The 21,843-nt window shown below is 39.9% G+C and overlaps 1 protein-coding gene across 2 annotated transcripts in view; it reads left to right on the plus strand.

Moving 5' to 3' along the window:
* TMOD3 (tropomodulin 3) overlaps positions 1 to 21,843 on the plus strand; it is a 78,673-nt gene that overhangs the window by 44,399 nt on the left and 12,431 nt on the right. For both annotated transcript variants that reach the window (XM_010361398.2, XM_030930957.1), the window contains 3 exons: positions 12,695 to 12,817; positions 14,450 to 14,539; positions 19,539 to 19,669. In XM_010361398.2, coding sequence (XP_010359700.1) covers positions 12,695 to 12,817; positions 14,450 to 14,539; positions 19,539 to 19,669 — 344 coding nt within the window. The remainder of the gene's footprint in view (positions 1 to 12,694; positions 12,818 to 14,449; positions 14,540 to 19,538; positions 19,670 to 21,843) is intronic.

Here is a 21,843-nt window from a genome sequence, read left to right on the forward strand (position 1 = left end):
AAGCCACCTCTAGTGTTCTGAAATCCACCCTAGACTCTCATCTTTAAAGCAGTTAGCCTTAGTTTTCCTTAGTTACGAATATGCCATCCTTTCTCTTCATCTCATCTCCAAGATCCTGATAACATTCCAGAAGGTCCTCAGAGTAATTCTTCTGTGTCTTATTAGAATACTTCCCATCAAGCTAAATGTTAATCTCCCCTGTAGCTCCAAAAATCCAGAAGCTTGTTTTTTAAAGATGCCTCTCCTATGACTCTGCCCTGAACACCTGGGTTGAGTCTCAGATTTTTTTACTTAATAGCTTATTTTAGTGGAGATAGACTTTCAGATTGAGGATGCTTTCCCCAACAATAGAGGTTTTCCTCGTTCTTCATAAAAGTTTGCAAACCTACCTCTATTGAGAAACAAAGGCATTTTACTTTCTTAGTACATTTAGATTAGTAAGAATCCATAAGATGTTCTCTTGTTCTCTAAATGATTTTTTCATTCAGACATGACTGGCCTCAGGGTACAGTACCTAATGGCAATATTAGCCTTCTGACCAGGGAATGTTATAGCAGTGTCATTCAGTTCCTTGAACTCTTTCCAAATTATATGCCAAAATCACAATTATATGCCCAAATCATAAATTAATTATTTTAAAGTGTCTATCAGATGACTGCTTAATTTTTTTTTGGAGATGGAATCTCACTCTGTCACCGAGGCTGGAGTGCGGTGGCCTGCCACCACGCCTGGCTAATTTTTATATTTTTAGTAGAGACGGAGTTTCACCATGTCGGTCAGGTTGGTCTCAAACTCCTGACCTCAGGCGATCTGCTGCCTTAGCCTCCCAAAGTGCTGGGATTGCAGGCGTGAGCCACTGCACCTGGCCGACTGCTTAATTTTTTTAAAAGCAAAAACTTGGGAACCACTAAAAGGATTACTTACCTAGTCATTAGACTATTTTCTCATATTCTGAGACTCACAATTAATTATACTTGTTATTTTTTCACTTAAAGGCACACTCTGTTTCTGGAGCCAAAATTAGACATAACTGGCCAGGACAAGAGGGAATCCTTATAAAACTAAAACTTGCACATGGTAGGGTTTTTCCTTTTGACCAATAAAAACGTATATATTCATGCCAAATTTTATTTTCTAGATTGCTAAAAAATGTTTTTTAGAAGCCTGATAGACTAAGGATACTTAAGAGTTATTACATGTAAATCCATTAATAATTTCACCTCATGATTTGTGAAATGATTGTTTATATGTTTTACAGAATTGAAAGCATATGTCAATATATAAGAAGAAGAAAGTAATCCTAATTAAGTGAAGCTCAAGGCCTTATGTCTTACATGCATTTGGGGGAATATTTTGTCCTATACTGGTGAATGTTTTACGTTTAATACTATAGTTTTATTAACAGCAAAAATACATTAGCTGGTAAAGGTAAGCTGACAAAAAGTGTGTTACGGATTGTTTTTAAGTGCATTATTTACCATAGAACCCACAATATACACATGTTAAATTCACCTAAATCTAGTAAGCTCGGTAGGAATGGTATCATATCAAATAATCTTGACAAAGATGAATGGAAATGTCTTTCTTATGAGTCTACTATGTTCAAAATGTTGAGAAACTGAATGTTTAAGAAGATTAAAACAATCTACCTCTTCTTATTGTCTGTTAAAAAAAGTTAAAACAGCTGGGTGTGGTGGCTAATGCCTGTAATCCCAGCACTTCGGGAGGCCAAGGCAGGTGGATCATCTGAGGTCAAGAGTTCAAGACCAGCCTGGCCAACATGGGGAAACCCTGTCCCTACTAAAAATACAAAAATTAGCTGGGCATGGTGGCGTGTGCCTGTAATCCCAGCTACTTGGGAGGCTGAGGCAAGAGAATCGCTTGAACCCAGGAGGCAGAGGTTGCAGTGAGCTAAGATCGTACCACTATACTCCAGCCTGGGTGACAAAAGTGAAACTCCATCTCAAAAAAAAAAAAAAAAAATTAACAAAATTAATAACGTATTTTCTTTTTTCTTTTTTTTTAAATAAAAAAAATAGAGACAGGGTTTCGCCATGTTGCCCAGGCTGGTCTCAAACTCTTGGGCTCAAGCACTTCCATCTGCCTCAGCCCCCAAATTGCTGGGATTACAGGTGTGAGCTACTGCGTCCTGGTCCATATTTTCAATATATGTTCCTTTTGCTTAAAGATATCATGTTAAAATGTTGGAAAGGTACATGTAGCTTTTTACCTCTTCCTCCTTAAAATTTTGCAAAATATATAACTGAGACATAGGCCAGCACAAGGGTGAAAGAGAGTGTTCATCCAGCTCGTTCTCGTTCAGAGAATGGTGAAAATTCTCAGTGCTGATTATTAGTTCCCATGATATTTTTACGTAGCATGTGTATTCTGTCTCAAAGATAGATGAGGCATAGAACCTTGCCATGAATTTATCACTTGGAGAAATACTGTGTCCCAGTCTTCAGTATTTTTTACTACCTGTCATTTTGTTTTGTTTTGCTGGGGACTCCTCCTCTCTGTTGCTGGTATCATGCTCCGCCCTTACCTAGACTAAGATTTTTCTTTCCCCTGTGATACTTCACGGACGGACCAGAGCCATGGCTGCACCTTATATCCCATACAGAGATGTGCATTCTGATTCTCTTTGAGCTGCTGACTCACCCGGTATGGTCTCCTCCCTTCCTTGCACCACACTCCTTTTCTTCCTGCTGGGCCTTGGGGTACAGCCATTTATGCTTTTTGGTGGTGGTTTTCTCTTTTCCTGTCCTGAGAATGGAACGCCCTTGTGTTCTTTCCCAAGAATTCCACATGCCCCTCCCTGCTTTTCTAAAGGTAAATTTCACCCAGTTGCCTTAAACTAAGGACTTCCCATATACTGTTCAAGTTATTTATTCACAGTTATGTTAGCTTTCCAGAAAACCTACTCTTTCTCACCTTTCTGAATATGTGATTTCTTTGGAAGAAAGACAGACCTGATCCCTCAGTAAACCAGAAAGATCATGGTTACAAACCTGCCTACATCTACAGGATTACATAACCACCACTGGGCAATTGGTTTCCGCTAAGTCCAAAGATAAAAACTGGCTCTTATTTTTGTAATCATATTTTATGAATCCTAAACGTCCCTTGTAGACGTCTGAAAAGTGGTCTTCCCAGGCACTGAAGCTGATATTTGAAATGGGCTATTTACATTAGTCATGCAGATGCTGGCATCTCCTTTTCAGGCTGGTCATGCAATGTCATTTGAATGATTCACTGTTAACTCCTTTAGGGTAAGGAGTTAGCCACATGGATGGCTTGTTACTCATGTTAACACCCGGTTTTATGGGGAACCTTTCCTGGATAACTACACCCACTCTGGATAGTTCCTTTCCTCCAGTATTTCTCCATATGATTTACATACCATAAAGTACTGCTTTTATTTATTTATTTATTTATTTATTTATTTATTTATTTTGAGGCAGAGTCTTGCCCAGGCTGGAGTGCAGTGGCACGGTCTTGGCTCACTGCAAGCTCCACCTCCCAGGTTCACAACATTCTCACAACATGCCTCAGCCTCCTGAGTAGCTAGGACTACAGGCGCTCACCACCACGCCCGGCTAATTTTTTTTCTATTTTTAGGAGAGACAAGGTTTCACCATGTTAGCCAGGATGGTCTCGGTCTCCTGACCTCGTGATCTGTCCACCTCAGCCTCCCAAAGTGCTGGGATTACGTATTTGAGCCACCATGCCCGGCCTAAAGTACTGCTTTTGATTGTTTCAGAATCTTGTACTATGAGGCTTTGTTGCTACTTGTTTTTAGGATTGTTATGTCCCCTTGATGAATTGTCCTTTTTGTTATTATGAAATGACCTTTGTCTCTAGTAATATTCTTTGCTAGAAAACCTACTTTGCCTGATGTTAATAGAGCCTATCTTTCTTTCTATTGATTAGGTGTGGCATGGTATATCTTTTCTATTTGTCCTATCTGTTCTTTGTTGTTGTTATTGTTGTTGTTGTTGTTTGTACTCCAGCCTGGAGTGCAGTGGCGTGATCACAGCTCACTGCAGCCTCACGCTCTTGGGTTCAAGCAGTCCTCCTGTCTCACCCTCCTAAGTAGTTGGGACTACAGGCGTGTACTACCATACCTGGCTAATTTTTGAAATTCGTTTTAGAGGCGGGTCTTGCTATATTGTTCTCAAATAATCCTTGGCCTCACACAATCCTCCCACCCACCTCAGCCTCCTGAGTAGCTGGGATTACAGGTGTGAGACACTGCACCCAGCACTTTAAAAAAAAAAAAAATCTTCCGGCCAGGCATGATGGCTCACACCTGTAATTCCAGCACTGCAGGAGGATCACTTGAGGTCAGGAATTCCAGACCAGCTTGGGCAACACAGTGAAACCTTGTCTCTTCTAAAAATGAAAATAAATTAGCTGGATGTGGTGGTGTGTGCCTGTAGTTCCAGTTACTCTGGAGGCTGAGGTGGGAGGATGGCTTGAGCCCAGGAGTTTAGTGCTGCAGTGATCCATGCTCATGCCACTGCACTCCACCCTGGGCAAAAGAGTGAGACTCTGTCTCCAAAAAAAAAAAAAATCTTTCATGCCTCTACTTCACTTTTTGAACATGTGTGATGTAATTATAGTAACTTTTAATGTCCTTAACTTGCCAATTTTATCATCTATCATTAAGTCAATTTTGATAGACCGATTTTTTTTCTTCTCCTTCTGGATCAGATTTTCCTGTTTCTTTGCATGTTTGTAATTGTTTGTTGGGTATCAAACATATTAACTTTCCGGTGCTGGATGTATTGATATCCCTCTAAATATTCTTGAGTTTCATTCTGGAATGCAATTAAGTTACTTGGAAACAGTTTGATTCCTTAGAGTCTCGCTTTTAAGATTTGTTGGGTGAGACTAGAGCAGTGTTCAGTCTAGGGCTAATTATTTCCCCAATACTGAGGCAAGACCCTTCTGAGTTCCCTACCCAATTATGAGCCTTGTGAATTGTCAGTTTTTCCAGTCTGGCTGGTAGGAACAGGTTCTATTCCCAGCTCTGCATGAACATGGGCATTATTACCTCTAAGCTTTCAGATGTTGTTTTTTTTTTTCCCTTGGCTCAAGGTAGCTCCTCACTTACACGTACCAATTGGTGCTCTGCTGAACACTCAGTGCAACCCTCTGCACAACTCCTGGGCTCCTTCTGTGTGCAGCTCCCTCCTCTCTGTTTCCCTATCCTTCAAACACTGGCTGCCTTGGTTTTTCTGGACCTCAGCTGTGTCTCCTCAGCTCAGAGTTCACCAGGCTCTTCCTGAATTTCTGCTCCCTGATCTGCAGCCTGGAACCTTTCTCCAGGCAATAAGCTAGGTAATCATAGGGCTCATCTCTTTTTTCCCCGTTTCATAGGGATCACTGTCCTTTGTTGCCTGATGGCCAGTGTCTTGAAAACTGTTGTTTCTGGCCAGGTATGGTGCCTCATGCCTGTAATCCTAGCCCTTTGGGAGACTGAGGCAGGAGGATTGCTTGAGGCCAAAGAGTTCAAGACCAACCTGGCCGACATAACAAGACCCATCTCTTTAAAAATATGTGTGTGTATGTGTGTGTGTTTGTGTGTGTGTATAAAACTTGTTTCATATATTTTGTCCATTTTAGTTGTTTCAGGCATGTGGGTAAATTCTGTCCTTATTACCCCCTCTTTACATAAGATCCTCCAGATTAGGATTCAGTTGCTATTCTCTTTCCCTTTTAGAATATTAGCTCCCCAAAGTGAAGGATCTCTTGTTTTGTTTTCCTTATGGTGTTTTTCTAGTTCATTGTCTAGTATACACAAACTCACTCACTAAACATTTGTTGACTAAGCATTTATTGGTGACCATATTATATTGCAGCATCAAGCAGGTGTGGTGTGTGTCACTGTATCAAAACAAAAACGTCTTTCTAGGCTCTGTCCCCTAATCCTTTAGTTTGATTGGTTTGAGGTTTGTGTGCTGCTTGTCAAACAATGTATCGCAAAGCCTCTTGGAGATTATAGTGGCATAGGGTCCTTCAATCTTTTCTGGAACAAGGCAGTTTATAAACAAACAGTAAAGTTAGCTAGGGCCTTTCAACTCTGTAGGAATGAAGTAACCAAGAGCCATCTCTGTTTCTTGTTACTATATTTTTTATATACTCAACAAGGGTGGGAGCTATGACTAAGATAATTCTTAACATTTGTTGCAGCTGTAACTTGCTATCCTGCAAAAGAGATGAGGACTAGTAAAGAAAGGTCCTGGCAATGGAATTGCTAACATGGATCACAGTATTTCTCACTGATTTTGTGACAATAACAAGGATCTTGGCACAGGATATTTCTTTTTTTTTTTTTTTTCTTGGCACAAACATGGGTTTGGATAAATGCCATACATTTAAATTACTATTATATGAATTCTTATCTCAATGTCTTTCATTTCCTTAGCTGCTGTTTTGTAGTTGCAGAAACAATACTAAACTGTTTTAACACTCTTAGCGACCAAGGGTCAGCCTTATTTTTGTTTTGTTTAACTTGGGGGTGGGGAATGTATCGTTTCATACTTATCCGAGAGTTTTTAAATCTGATCTAATCAGTTTATTTTTATTTATTTATTTTTTTGAGACAGAGTCTCGCTCTGTCGCCCAGGCTGGAGTGCAGTGGCGCGATCTCAACTCACTGCAACTCCACCTCCCGAGGTCACGCCATTCTCCTGCCTCAGCCTCCCGAGTAGCTGGGACTACAGGCGCCCGTATTTTTAGTAGGGACAGGTTTTCACCATGTTAACCAGCATGGTCTCGATCTCCTGACCTCGTGATCTGCCTGCCTCTGCCTCCCAAAGTGCTGGGATTACAGGCGTGAGCCACTGCGCCCAGCTATAAACAAAATCATACAATATGTATTTGTGGCTTCTTCCACTTAGCATAAGGTTTTGGAGTTTCATCTTGTTACAGTGTGTGTCAATACTTCATTCTTTTTTATGGCTGAGTATTATTTTATTGTATGGATACCACATTTTGTTTATCTGTTTCTCAGTTAATGGATATACAGGTTGTTGCCACTTTTTAGCTATTGTGAATATGCTGCTAGGAATATTTTTATACAAGTTGTTGTATAGACATATGATTTTATTTTTCTTGGATATGTGCCTAGGAATAGAATTGTTGGATCATAAGGTAACTATTTTTTAACAAATTGAGAAGCTGCCAAACTGTTTTCCAAAGTGGCTGCAGTATTTTACCTTCTCACCAGTAATGTACCAGGGCTGAAATTTCTCCACATGCTTCAACACTTGTTGTCTGTTTTATTATAGCCATCTTAGTGGGTGTGAAGTAATATCACATTGTGGTTTTGATTTGCATTTCCCTAATAACTAATGATACTGAGTATTTTTTTCATGTACTGTTAGACTACTGTATATTTGTTTGCTTTTTGGAAATGGGGTCTTGTTTGCTTTTTGGAAATGGGGTCTTGCTATGCATCCTAGGCTGGACTCGAACTTCTGGGCTCAAACAACCCTCCTACCTCAACCGACCAAGTAGCTGAGATTACAAATGTGCACCACCATGCCCAGCTGTACATATTCTTTGTAAAAATGTCTCTTCAAATCCTCGCTTACTTTTCAACTGGGTTGTCCTTTTATTGTTGATTGGGAAGCGTTCCTTATATATTCTGGATAAAAATTTCTTGCCAGATAGATGGTTCAAAAAATGTTTCTCCTATTCAGCAGATTGTCTTTTCACTTTCTTGGTGGTATAATTTGCCCCATAAAAGTTTTTAATTTTGATGTAGTACAATTTATCTATGTTTCTTTTGTTACTTATACTTTGAGTGTCATATCTAAAAACCATTGCCTAACTCAAGGTCATGGAGATATAATTTTTTTTTTTTTTTTGAAACAGAGTTTCGCTCTTGTTGCCCAGGCTGGAGTGCAGTGACACCATCTTTGCTCACCGCAACCTCTGCTCCCCAGGTTCAAGCGATTCTCCTGCCTCAGCCTCCCGAGTAGCTAGGATTACAGGCACACACCACCATGCCCAGCTAATTCTTTTGTATTTCTAGTAGAGATGGAGTTTCTCCATGTTGGTCAGTCTGGTCTTCAACTCCTGACCTTAGGTGATCCGCCTGCCTCGGCCTCCCAGGGAGATATAATCTTATGTTTTTTCTTAAGAGTTTTATAGTTTAGCCCTTACATTTAGGTTTTTGTTTTTATTTTACTTATTTATTTTGAGTCGGAGTCTTGCTCTGTCGCCCAGGCTGGAGTAGAATGGCGCGATCTCGGCTCACTGCAACCTCCACCTCCCAAGTTCAGGCGATTCTCCTGCCTCAGCCTCCCGAGTAGCTGGGATTACAGGCGTGTGCTACCACACCTGGCTAGTTTTTGTATTTTTAGTAGAGGCGGGGTGTCACCTTGTTGGCCACGCTGGACTCGATCTCCTAACCTCAGGTGATCTGCCCGCCTCTGCCTCCCAAAGTGCTGGGATTATAGGCGTGAGCCACCATGTCCGGCTCATTTAGGTTTATAATCTATTTTGAGTATGGTGTGAGGTAAGGATTCAACTTTGCATATGAGGGCTAAGAGTGGTGACTCACATCTGTAATCTCAGCACTTTGGGAGACCAAGGCAGGTGGATCATTTGAGGTCAGGAGTTTAAGACCTGCCTGACCAACATGGCAAAACACTGTCTGCTAGTAGTCCCAGCTACTTGGGAGGCTGAGGTATGAGAATTGCTCGAATCCAGGAGGCGGAGGTTACATTGGACTGAGATTGCACCACTGCGCTCCAACCTGGGTGACCAAATGAGAGGCTGTCTCAAAAGAAAAAAACCAAAAACAAAAAACTGCATGTGACTGTGCAGTTGTCTTAGTACCATTTGTTGAGACACTGTTCTTTCTCCATTGAATTGTTTTGGTATTCCTGTAGAAAATCAACCATAAGTATAAGGGTTTATTTCTGGATTTTTGGTTATATTCTGTTGATCTAAATGTCTTTCCTAGTGCACCAACACTGTTTCGATTATAGTAGCTTTGCATTAAATTTTGACATTGGGAAGTTTAAGTCTTACAACTGTGTTCTTGGCTATTCTGGGTTTCCATATGAATTTTAGGATCAGTTTGTTACTTTCTATAAAAAAAAACCAACTGAGATTTTGAAAGAGATTGTATAAATCTGTAAATTAATTTGCTGAGAGCCCCTAAGGTTTTGTATTCATAATACTAACTTAGGTCCTTCCTAGTTTATCCTTTCTTACAAAATTAATTTCTTTACTTCTACTTTTCTATAACTAAACTTCGTATATATGCATTAAAAGATAACTTATTACAATGTATTAGTGTTCAACTAACCTAGAAGAAAATATTAATTACTTTTTGTATTTTAAAAAACAATATTGTAAAAGCTAAATCCCTCTATAGCAAAAATCTCTACATACAGAAAAATTATGTAAAGAGATTGAAAAAACAAAAAACAGAATCCAATTTCCTTTTTTTGAGATGGAGTCTTACTCTGTCACCCAGGCTGGAGTGTCATGGCGTGATCTCGGCTCACTGCAACCTCTGCCTCCTGGGTTCAAGTCATTCTCCTGCCTCAGTCTCCTGAGTAGCTGGGACTACAGGCGTGCACCACCACACCAGGCTAATTTTTGTATTTTTAGTAGAGACGGGGTTTTGCCATGTTGGCCAGGCTGGTCTTGAACTCCTGACCTGAGGTGATCCACCCACCTTGACCTCCCAAAGTGCCAAAGGGGAGTGCCAGAAGAGGTGCCAAGCTATGTCAGAACTCTATGAAATTGAGCAAAATTCTGTATGACAGAAAAATTTTTCTAGGTCGTTGGGAGTTTTGTTTTGCCTTACCGATTTTTCTGCCGAGATTCATTTTGTATTTGTAAGCATTAGCAAAAATTTATGTATGGGGGAAATTAGATACGAATAATGCCTCTTAAGGAATGTGTATAAGGATTATAAAAAATAAGCATCTTAGATTTTTATAGTGCTTTAGATTCCATCAGTCCCTCAAATAAGACATGGGCAGCTATTTGATAGCTTGTGTAGTTTTTTTTTAAATTAGCAAGTAAAAATTGTGTTGTTTATGGTGTATAACTTTTTTTTACATGTACACATTGTGGAATAGCTAAGTTAAATTTGACATACATATTACCTCACATACTGATCATTTTTTGTGGCAAGTAGCTTGAGTAGTTTTGTTTAGTCAGTGAATACCATAATCCAGTTGCTCTCAACCTTGGCTGCTATGCATCAAAATCCCTGGAGAGCTTTAAAAAATTCAGCTGCCCATGCAGCATACAAGATTAACTAAACCAGCATCTCTGGAGTGGGGCTTGGACATGAGAATTTTTTAAAGCTCTCACAGTGAAGCCACTGTGCATATAACATTTAGAACTACTGCCATATACAGTTGAAAATACTGGTAGATTGAGCTAAGGAAAATGTAATTAGCCTGAAGTGGCAATTAAAATTATGCCCCCCTGAAATGTATGTCACTTTAGTTGTAATCTGAACCACTATGAAAAGTATGGCATTATCAGGACATAATGATTTGGATTTCTCTTTACCTGTGAACCAATAATAAAAGATTATCCAGTCACCAGAATTCCAAAATTTGGTACTAATATCAGTTATACATACCACCATATAGGTGGGCATTTGTTTGCGGGGGAAGAGTCTGTTGCTAAAAAAATCAAGTTTGTAAGCTGCCAGTTAATTGGAAAAAGCACTGAAGCCCTGGCCTTAAGAGTTTGACAACCTGAGTTCTAGTATTAGCTCTGCTGTGTGACTTTGAGCCCATGTATTTAAATTATACTTTATAAAATGGGGCCATTGGACTGAAGGTGATCACCAAATTGTTTATCCAGCAAATTGGATTGCCTGTTGTGTTCTAGGCAAGGATACAGGGATGAACAGAACATACAGCATCCCCTTGAAAAGCATGCAAAAGACAAACACATGTGCACAATGTCTAAGTGCAGCTATAGTGAAATGTTCAGGGAATTGAGGGAATATAAAAGTACTTTATTTGGTTTCAGTTTGGGACAGACACCATAGTTGCCCATTTAACAACCATTCACAGATGCTTGCTTTCCTAGCCACCCTTGCAGCTGGGGCATAGACCAGAGGAAAAATCTGCAGCGCAGGATTTCTTGTAAAAGTTGGCAGTTGAGGGTGGTCCAAGTGCAGTGGTGGTTACAGCTAATTGATCACAACCAGTTACAGATTTATTTGTTCCATTTCTGCTCCCACTGCTTCACTTGACTAGCCTTAAAAAAAGTTGGCAATTGAAAAAGAACTCCTTCCTGTTTTGGCTTTATTGTGTGGGGACATAATACTTGGTGCTACAAAGGTCATCTTGAGACTGTGAAGGCCTAAGAACAAAGGCCTCCACGCTGAGAATAGCCAAAGAGGAAAACAAAGGAACCTGGATCCTTGATGTCAACAGTGAGCTACTAAACCATCCATAGAACCACCTTCCTGTGGGCTTATTAAGTGAGATAATAAAACTTCATGTTGTTTGAACCCTTGTTGCTTTAAGAGTGGTCTGTGGATCAGCATCATCTGGAAGTCTGGTTAGAAATGCAGAATCTCAGGCCCTACTCAGACCTGCTGCATCAGCATCTATACTTTAGTAAGATCCCCTGGTGACTAACATGAACATCAGAGCTTTTGAAGCACCAGTTTAAACCAACTTTAATTGGTTATTCTGTTCTATGCAAGCTTAGTAACCCAAGTTGTGTGAGTACATCTTGTTTGGTCTGCTAGTGCTGCAGTTATAATTATTAGCATTTTTCCATTCCCTTCGTATTTTCAATCTTGCATAGAACGTATGGTCATAAACATGATTTTCATATGATAAAGTCTTTAGGTTTCTAGAGTAACTAGTTTCTTGTTCGTGTACATTGAGGCTTAGAGGAATAGTGACTAAAAATTTCAGAGTGCCACTCAGGACGTAGAAATTTATTTGCAATCAGAATTTGAATTTCTAGAATCATAATTGTCTCTGCCATCCCCCATGTGACAGTAACAGTTTGTTGCTTAATAATAAGAAATTGGGGCCAGGCGCGGTGGCTCACACCTGTAATCCTAGCACTTTGGGAGGCCAAGGCGGGTGGATCACCTCAGGTCAGGAGTTCAAGACCAGCCTGGCCAACATGGCAGAACCCCGTCTCTACTAAAAATACAAAAATTAGCCGGGTGTGGTGGTGCACGCCTGTAGTCCCAGCTACTTAGGAGACTGAGGCAGGAGAATGACTTGAACCCAGGAGGCAGAGGTTGCAGTGAGCCAAGATCACACTACTACACTCCAGCCTGGGTGACAGAGTGAGACTCCATCTCAAAAAAAGGAAATTGGAATCTGTTTTTTTGGGGGGTTTTTTTTTCAATCTCTTTAAAGTTTTATAGTTTTTTTTGTGTATTCCTTCATTTATTTATTGATTATTTGTAAAGCAACTCACAATTACTCTAAAAAGAGCCCATTTTTATTTCCACAGATGAAAAATTTCTCAGTTGACCTTTTCTTTCCAACTTTTACAGCCAAAATATTACACTGGAAACTTAAAAATCTATGTCAGAGATAAAATTACTGTTGATGTTAATCTTTTCCTTCAGGTTCAATTATACATACTTTGGTTACAAGGATAAAATGGTAATGAGTTAATAGCAGTAATAGTGGAATTAACAAAGTGCTTTATTTTACAGGGAAAATATTTATCCCCAAACAAAAACCTGTACAGACTTTTACAGAAGAAAAAGTGTCTCTTGATCCAGAATTAGAAGAAGCTTTGACAAGTGCTTCTGATACAGAATTATGTGACCTTGCAGGTATCACCTAAAACAAGTTAATTTGTGAATAAACGTGGGGTGGAGTGGGAAATACCAGCACATACCTATATACATTATACAGATGTTTGCTTTGCCTAGCAAGTACTGTTGAATCATTAATCACATATTTGGCTTTACATTTTACACGATAAAGCTGACATAAAGAGTTTCATTTCTCTAAATACTCTCAATAGTGAAATGTTTATGTTAAGAGAATGTATTGTGTTATTCGACACCTTTTCCCATGTTGTCATATTTGAAAGTCTTTCTAAAAATCTTTCATCAGCTGGCGCTCAGCTAGAAGCTGTCCCATCTGAACACCGAAAAAGAGTCTTCAGGGTCAACTGCTGACCTGCTTTATCAGAAGACTGAGAGATGAGTAACTAGAAAGTAGATTGAAACAGTCAGTCCTGAGCTATACTCACCACCTTCCCAACTTTTCTGAAGTGTATATGAAACACTCCAAACCTCCCTATTATTTTCATTATTCCCAATTTCTTATCTAGACCAGTATCTTCCCCTCCATATCCATGTACGACCTACTTTCCTAGATAGAAAAGTGTGATGCGCCAGGCGCAGTGGCTCAAGCCTGTAATCCCAGCACTTTGGGAGGCCGAGACGGGCGGATCACAAGGTCAAGAGATCGAGACCATCCTGGCTAACCCGGTGAAACCCTGTCTCTACTAAAAAGTACAAAAAACTAGCCGGGCGAGGTGGCAGGCGCCTGCAGTCCCAGCTACTCCGGAGGCTGAGGCAGGAGAATGGCGTAAACCCGAAAGGCGGAGCTTGCAGTGAGCTGAGATCCAGCCACTGCACTCCAGTTTGGGCGACAGAGCGAGACTCCGTCTCAAAAAAAGAAAAGTGTGATGCATGGGGAGTTCTTCATACCAGATAACCCCAAGAACTCTTAAGTTTGAATGTAGCACTGATGGTCCTTTGGGAAGAACCTTGGAAAGGGACAAGTCAAGGTGAGATACCACAGCCAGAGCAGGAGTCTTTGCGTTGAGGGACTGAGGACTGATAGATCTGTAAATAGTACATTCATCAGAGTGGAATGAGCCAGGGACATCCTCTGACTTCTGCCTTATTTGTACACAAGGGCATCAAAAGCTAAAACCAAATTTATATTTCCTCCTGTCATATTTGAAGGGTGCTCATATTCTTACATACAAGAACCTAATACTTTAGTATTTTACTCTTAACTGGAGTCCAAATGCAAATTAATGACATGAGATTAACATACATTAAAATGTGAAGGTTAAGTTGAAAATCTGCTTTTTGTCACATGATGTTCCTAGAAACCTTGTGAAATTAATGAACGGCAAAAATAGATCCTTTCCATTTTCTCTCTTAGCCACCAGATGGAGCTAAGCATAGATTTACATTCAGGATTAGACTGCCTCCAACTCTGATTTTGGAAATGCGGGGAAATGTAAATTTAGAAATGTGGGGAAAAATAATAAGACTATTGATGAGAATGAGATTGTAGGTGATTTTTAATCATTTTGTTCTTCTGTGTGTGTGTGATCTGTAATTTATAGGAAAAGGTCCAGAGAATATTAAAATGATAGAAATTTTTAATTGTAAAACTCTTCATGTTTAAAACAATAAAAACTTTATTTTTCTATATAGCAATTCTTGGGATGCACAATTTGATAACGAATACACAGTTCTGTAATATAATGGGAAGTAGTAATGGTGTTGACCAAGAACATTTTTCAGGTGAGTACTTAAAATGCTTTGTGAATTCTAATCCTTTATTAAATATATTTTGTTTTCACCTTGTGTCAGCTTAAGTATTCACATACTATGTGTTATATATATGTACTTGAAACCTGACATTTCAATTTGGTGGTATTAACCAAGAAAGCCATTGAAAATAGAGTATTAAATATTTTGTGTTTAATGGGTCAGCAAATGTAATAAGAACCACTCTACCTCACTAAATAATAACTAAACAGTAAAAAGCTAGTCAAACTTGGTTTTGTTGACATTTTATTATCACTACTACTAATTTTCAAGAAATAGATAACAATACTTACAAAGAAATTACATTATAAAATCAGATTCAGGAGATACCACAAAACTATTCAATCCCTAAACCTTTCAGTCTGATGTGAAGTATTATATAGCCTAAAGCAAAGCTTTTCAGAAATTCATTTATAGCGGCCAGGTGTGGTGGGTCATGCCTGTAATTTCATTTTCTGAGGCTGAGGCAGGAGGATTGCTTGAGTCCAAGAGTTCAAGACCAGCTTTGGAAATGTAGACCTCCATCTCTACAAAATTTTAAAAATTAGCTGGGCATGGGGGCACATGTCTGTAGTCTCAGCTACTTGGGAGACTGAGGGGAGGATGGCTTGAGCCCAGGAGATTGAGGCTTCAGTGAGCCGTGATCACACTACTGCACTCGAGCCTGGGCAATAGAGCAAGACCCTATCTCAAAAAACAAATAAAAAATTCATGTATAGGGTGTTCTTAAATTAGCCAGGTGATACATGCTTTTGTAGCACATTTAAACAATACATAAGTATTTATGGGAAGAAGTAAAAGTGTCTCTCTCTGCAGCTGTCATGCCCTCTGCTTACCCAAACAGCACCCTGTTAAAACAATTTTGTATATACCCTACCAGACTTTTCAGTGTTTGTACTAATGTATACATGTTATACGTAGTCTCTTGTTTTTTACCAAAAAAAGGGGAGATTATACTGTAAATATTTATTGCAACTTAATTTTTCAGTAATAATTCTATTAGCTAATTTTTTTTCTTTTTTTTTTTTTTTTTGGGGGGGGAAACTTAGTCTCCCTCTGTCACCCAGGCTGCAGTACAGTGGCACCATCGTGGCTCACTGCAACCTCCGCCTCTCAGGTTCAAGCACGTCTCTTGCCTCAGCCACCTGAGTATCTGAGATTACAGGTGCACGCCACCATGTCTGGCTAATTTTTTTTTTTTTTTTTTTTTGTATTTTTAGTAGAGACGGGGTTTTGCCATGTTGGCCAGGCTGGTCTCAAACTCCTGACCTCAGGCTGGTCTCAAACTCCTGACCTCAGGCGATCTGCCCACCTCAGCCTCCCAAAGTGCTGGGATTACAGGCGTGAGCCACTGTGCCTGGCCAACTAAATGTTTTTGAATGCTTACTGTGGGCCATGTTGCGTGCACAGCTCTTGGATGTGGAATACTCTCAGCCCTCAAAACAGTTCTATGAAATAGATATTATTATCTTTAATTTGCATGTGAGAAAGCTGAGATTTTAAAATAATTAAGTAACCTCAATATTTTACACAATATTTTACACAAAGTCAGTGGTAAGGATTTTAACCTGTGTTATATAGTGTATTACTTAGCAGTGGACCATGTTTTCTAGTCAATATGTATATACATCTACCTCATTCAGACATGTGTATAACATTCCTTTTTACAATGTTTTGCAATTTGACCATCCCCCTTCTCATTTTTCAGTTTTTATTGTAGAAATGTTCAAACATACATAAAAGAAGAGAGAATAATATATTCATTACCCAGCTTCAGCTGTTTTTTAACATTTGCCAGCCTTGTTTTATTCATCTTCTGTCTCCCTCCCTAGCCCTTCTACTTTTTTTCCTGAAGTATTTTAAAGCAAACCCTGTTCATTTGTATTACATCACCTATAAATATTTCCGTATGTGTGTCTCACAAATAAAGGCTTTTCTTTTAATGTAATCATGATGCCATCATCAAAGTTTAAAATGTATAGTATTTTCTTCATATCACGTAATATCCAGTGTGTGTCCAGATTTCCTCTATTCTCTCCAAAATGTCATTTCATGATTGACTCAAAAAAGGTTACATGCTGCATTTGGTTGTTTGTCTTTTTAGTCTCCCTTAATTTCTTAACAGTTCTCCCCAACCTCTTTCCTTTTTTTTTTCTTTTTTTTCATGCCATTTATTTTTTAAGAAACTGGGTTATTTTTCATAGAATTTTCCACATTCTGGATTTGGCTGATTTCAACCTTATGGTATCATTTTATGTTTTTCTATCACCTGTGTTTCTGTAAACTTTTAGTTCTAGTGGCTTGATGAGGTGCAGGTGCAGGTCCCTTTTGGCAAGAATGCTTCATGGGTGGTGATTGAATCATATTAAGAACTTAGCTTATCAAATCTAATCCTTCCTATTTGGGGGAATGAGATTGATCACAGGATTCAAATGTAGGCAGCCTGACCCATCCTTTTTAAGTTTCCCATGAACCTTTTGCTTAATAATTCCTGCATCCCATTGACTGGATTCATTATTTCATTAAGGTGCAAGGCTCTCGAGATTTCTTTCCCCATTCCACACATCCTCTGGTTTTATAAAATTAGAACTATTCAATTTTCCATTCAATGAGGAAGTTCTTCCCTAGCTGTCTTGAAGACTACCTTGCTGAACTTAAGTGAGAGGGAGCCGACTCTCTGTTGTTGAGCAGAGCTCCATTAGGAAGCTTTTCCTTGTCTTGAACCAAGTTCTGCTTCTTGGCAATCTATACTTGTTCTAACCCAGCCTTTCAGAACAGCACTAAATTTGTCTCTTCTCAGCTTCTACAGGATAAATCTGAAAACAGCTAGCATAACTTCTTTTAATATGTGCTTCTCCAGACTAAATATATTCAGATTTTTCACCTTACCTCAGGAAAGTAATTTTCAAACCTTCATCTAAGTTGATCTCAAGATGCTGTGTGTGTGTGACATTTGAAAGTAACAAGATACCCTTAATGGAATTTATTGGATAATCAGTGCACCCTGTCTCAAGATGAGTTTTGCTCCTAAAATCTAGAGGAAGGCAGGAAGGAAAAAAGCCAGATAGTAGTCCATTTTGAACCCAGTCAGTCTTTCCATGTCAATTGCTCTTACTCTTTTGTGGTCATTCACTAGTTTGTGAGCCTTTTGTGGTCTTTGACTTGAATGACCACAAAAAAGTAATGCTTTCCCCAGAAAATGTATCCATAAAAGTTTACCTGTTATAGTTGTTCATGGACCCCCACACACATGCAGCAGAGCACAGTGATCTCTTGAAAGGGCTCAAGGACTTCAGGGCCTCTGTTGTTCACATCTGAAGCATCATATTCCTGTCGTGTGAGTAGCTGAGGTAAAGATTAGGGAGTGAGAGTGAGAGAGGGCAGTAAATTTTGGAGCCTCTGTCTCAGTAGCTCTTCTGTGTACCTTTACCTCCTCTCCCTCTCTGCTCCTTATTCCTACCCTCCTTCCTATTCCTTCTTTCTCGCAGAAAGTTCTCCCCACTTTCCCACTGCAGAGTACTCCCCATGGGAGGAAGAGGTAATGTGCCCTCCCATCACCTTATTATTCTCATTTAGGCTGTATTTCTTTAAGTCTGTGATTCTTACTGCCTTTATGCCAATTATCAGTCAAATCTCAGAGAAATGATGAGATGCTAGATTTTATCATACTAGTACTTTATCTTAAATATTGCTAAAAACAAATGGCATCATCAACTTGTGCTATCAAATATATTTGAGTGATAAAAATATCTTGTAATATACTAAGACAATAAATATTCATTTTTGAAGACTGATACATGGCAAATAAATTAAATATTGAATATGTTTGGTATTTATATTCAGTAAAATTTTATTTGGATGCCTTAAATGTGTGTCAAGGCCAGGCGCAGTGGCTCATGCCTGTAATCCCAGCACTTTGGGAGGCTGAGGCAGGCAGATCACTTGAGGCCAGAAGTTCGAGACCAACGTGGCCAACACGATGAAACCCATCTCTACTAAAAATACAAAAATTAGCCAGGCATAGTGGCACACACCTGTAGTCCCAGGTACTCGGGAGGCTGAGGCAGGAGAGTCACTTGAACGTGGGAGGAGGAGGTTGCAGTGAGCCAAGATCACGCCACTGCACTTCAGCCTGGGCTACAGAGTGAGACTCCATCTCAAAAAAAAAAAAAAAAAAAAATTAAATAAATAAATGTGTCAACACATAAAGGATCTTTTCGGAAATGTGGGGCTAGAACTTTTAAATCTGTCCCCTTGAATAAATATGTGTGTATGAGAGAGAGAGAGAAAGTAAGAGATGTTACCAAGTGAATATCTGCATCCACCGTAATAGTATCAACTCCAGGCTGGGTGTGGTGGCTCAGGCCTGTAATCCCAGCACTTTGGGAGGCTGAGGCGGGCAGATCAGGAGGTCAGGAGATTGAGACCATCCATGCTGGCTAACATGGTGAAACCCCGTGTCTACTAAAAATACAAAAAATTATGCGGGGCCAGGTGCGGTGGCTCACGCCTGTAATCCTAGCACTTTGGGAGGCCGAGGTGGGCGGATCACGATGTCAGGAAATCGAGACCATCCTGGCTAACAATGTGAAACCCCATCTCTACTAAAAATACAAAAAATTAGCGGGGTGTGGTGGCGGGCCCCTGTAGTCCCAGCTACTGGGCAGGCTGAGGCAGGAGAATGGCCTGAACCCAGAAGGTGGAGCTTGCAGTGAGCCGAGATGGCGCCACTGCACTCCAGCCTGGGCGACAGAGCCAGACTCCGTCTCAAAAAAAAATTAGCAGGGCGTGGTAGTGGGCACCTGTAGTCCCAGCTACTCGGGAGGCTGAGACAGAATAGCGTGAACCTGGAAGGCGGAGCTTGCAGTGAGCCGAGATGGCGCCACTGCACTCCAGCCTGGGTGAAAGTGCGAGACTCCTTCTCAAAAAAAAAAAAAGTATCAACTCCTGCTCTTTTCATTTATCACTGCAGATGTGGTCAAAGGTGAAAAGATTCTTCCAGTATTCGATGAGCCACCAAATCCAACCAACGTAGAAGAGAGTTTGAAGAGAATTAAAGAAAATGATGCTTATCTTGTTGAAGTTAATTTGAATAATATAAAGGTAAGTATGCTAGTCAGAGTGGTTTTGTATTGCTTTGAGTCAGCTGAACCTAGGATGAGAGCTGGGCAGTTGATAAAATAGTCTAATTCTTTCTACTTTAAGGTAAAGTTTTTGCTCTTACCAGTATGCTAACATAGGTTTCTTCATATTTTAGATATTGAAGTATTATGGTATAGTATTTTCGTACTTGCTTTTTGAGGAATTTATCATCTAAAAATGTAAACCCTACAAACTGTCAGAATAAATCTCTCGGGTTTTCTAAATACTGCCCGCTTCTAAGAACATTTAGCCTCTTGGGTCTTGCTTTTGTAAAATTTGGTTCCTTAGCTAGGTATGGTGGTGCATGCCTGTAATCACAGCTATTCGGGAGACTGAGGCTGGAGGATGGCTTTAACCCAGAAGTTTGAGACCAGCCTGGACAACATAGTGAGACCTGCCACCGCCCCATCTCAAAAAATAAAATAAAACCTGTTTTTTTTTTTTTTGAGGTAAAATTTAAATATGGTAAAATTCTCCCTTTTAGTGTACAGGTCTATGAATTTTGACAGGTGCATACAATTTTGTACAATCACCATTATACTCAAGATGTAGAATATATCTGTCACTGCAAAAGTTATCTCATATCCCTATGTAGTCATTCTCTGCCCCTCAGCTCTAGCCCCAGATAACCACTGACTTATTTTCTTTCCCTATCATTTTGCCTTCTCCAGAATGTCATATAAATGGAATCCTATAGTATGTAGCCTTTTGGGTCTGACTTCTTAGCATAATGCATTTGAGATTCATTCCTGGTGAGTGTGTCAGATACGCTGCAGTTTGTTTATCTGTTCATCAGTTGGTAGACATATGGGTTCCTTCCAGTTTGGGATGGTTATTAATACAGCCACTGTATACTTTCACACACAGGTTTTTGTGTGAACATGCTTTACATTCTCTTGAGTAATCACCTAGGAATAAGCTTTCTGGGATCTTATTTTGAGTTTTAAACAATGCAACTCTTCCCTGGAATAAGGAAAGAAGAAATTAGGAGGGCATAGGGGTAATTAATCACCAAAGAGTAAACTCAAATTATCTAGATAATTAGCCATTGTGTAATAGCTTCATTATAAATTCCTCATTTTAAAACTTGATTTTTTTGAACTGGGGAACAAGGGGAGGAGAGCATCTGGAAATCACGAGCCTAGGGAAGAAAGCCTCTGTGCTCCTCTAGGGAGTAATCCTTCCTGTGAGTGGAGGAAGGAAAACCTCAGAGAAAGCTTATATTCATAGTTGATTACTCACTTTTTTGTTTGTTTGTTTGTTTGAGACAGAGTCTCGCTCTGTTGCCCAGGCTGCAATCTTGGCTCACTGCAACCTCTGCCTCACCCCACGTTCAAGCGATTCTTGTGTCTCAGCCTCCTGAATACCTGGGATTACAGGCACCCACCATCACACCTGGCTAATTTTTGTATTTTTAGTGGAGATGGGGTTTCACCATGTTGGCCAGGCTGGTTTTGAACTCCTGACCTCAAGTGATTCGCCCACCTTGGCCTCCCAAAGTGCTGGGATTATAGGTGTGAGCCACTGCACCTAGCCCATTTTTATTTTTTTTAATTTGGTCCCTGTGTATCCCTTTCTCTAAATAAACAGTAATGATCTGAAAATAACCAGGCTAAGGGGAATTGAAGTCTCAGATACTACTGAGAGAAACCAGCATCTTCAATACTTTATTTTCTCTCCTTCAAGTAGTGTAGGGTTAATCTCTCTTAGTAATTTGTAGCTTAAACTAAGTGACTGAGAACAGTCTGTCTGCCTCAGGAATCATACTCCATCAGAGATGGGCTCCTTCATCTCTCTCCTTGTAGAAAAGTAAATCCACTTTTATTTTCATATAAAAAGAATAATGAAGGACCGGAGTGGTGACTCACTCCTGTAATCCCAGCACATTGGGAGGCCAAGGAGGGTGGATCACCTGAGGTCAGGAGTTCGGGACCAGCATGACCAGCACGATGAAACCCCATCTCTACTAAAAATACAAAATTAGCCGGACCTGGTGGTGCATGCCTGTAATCTCAGCTACTTGGGAGGCTGAGGTAGGAGAACTGCTTAAACCCGGGAGATGGAGGTATCAGTGAGCTGAGATTGTGCCATTGCACTCCAGCCTGGGCAACAAGAGTGAAACTCCCTCTCAAAAT

This window comes from Rhinopithecus roxellana, chromosome 5, assembly GCF_007565055.1.
Source record: "Rhinopithecus roxellana isolate Shanxi Qingling chromosome 5, ASM756505v1, whole genome shotgun sequence".
NCBI lineage: Eukaryota > Metazoa > Chordata > Mammalia > Primates > Cercopithecidae > Rhinopithecus > Rhinopithecus roxellana.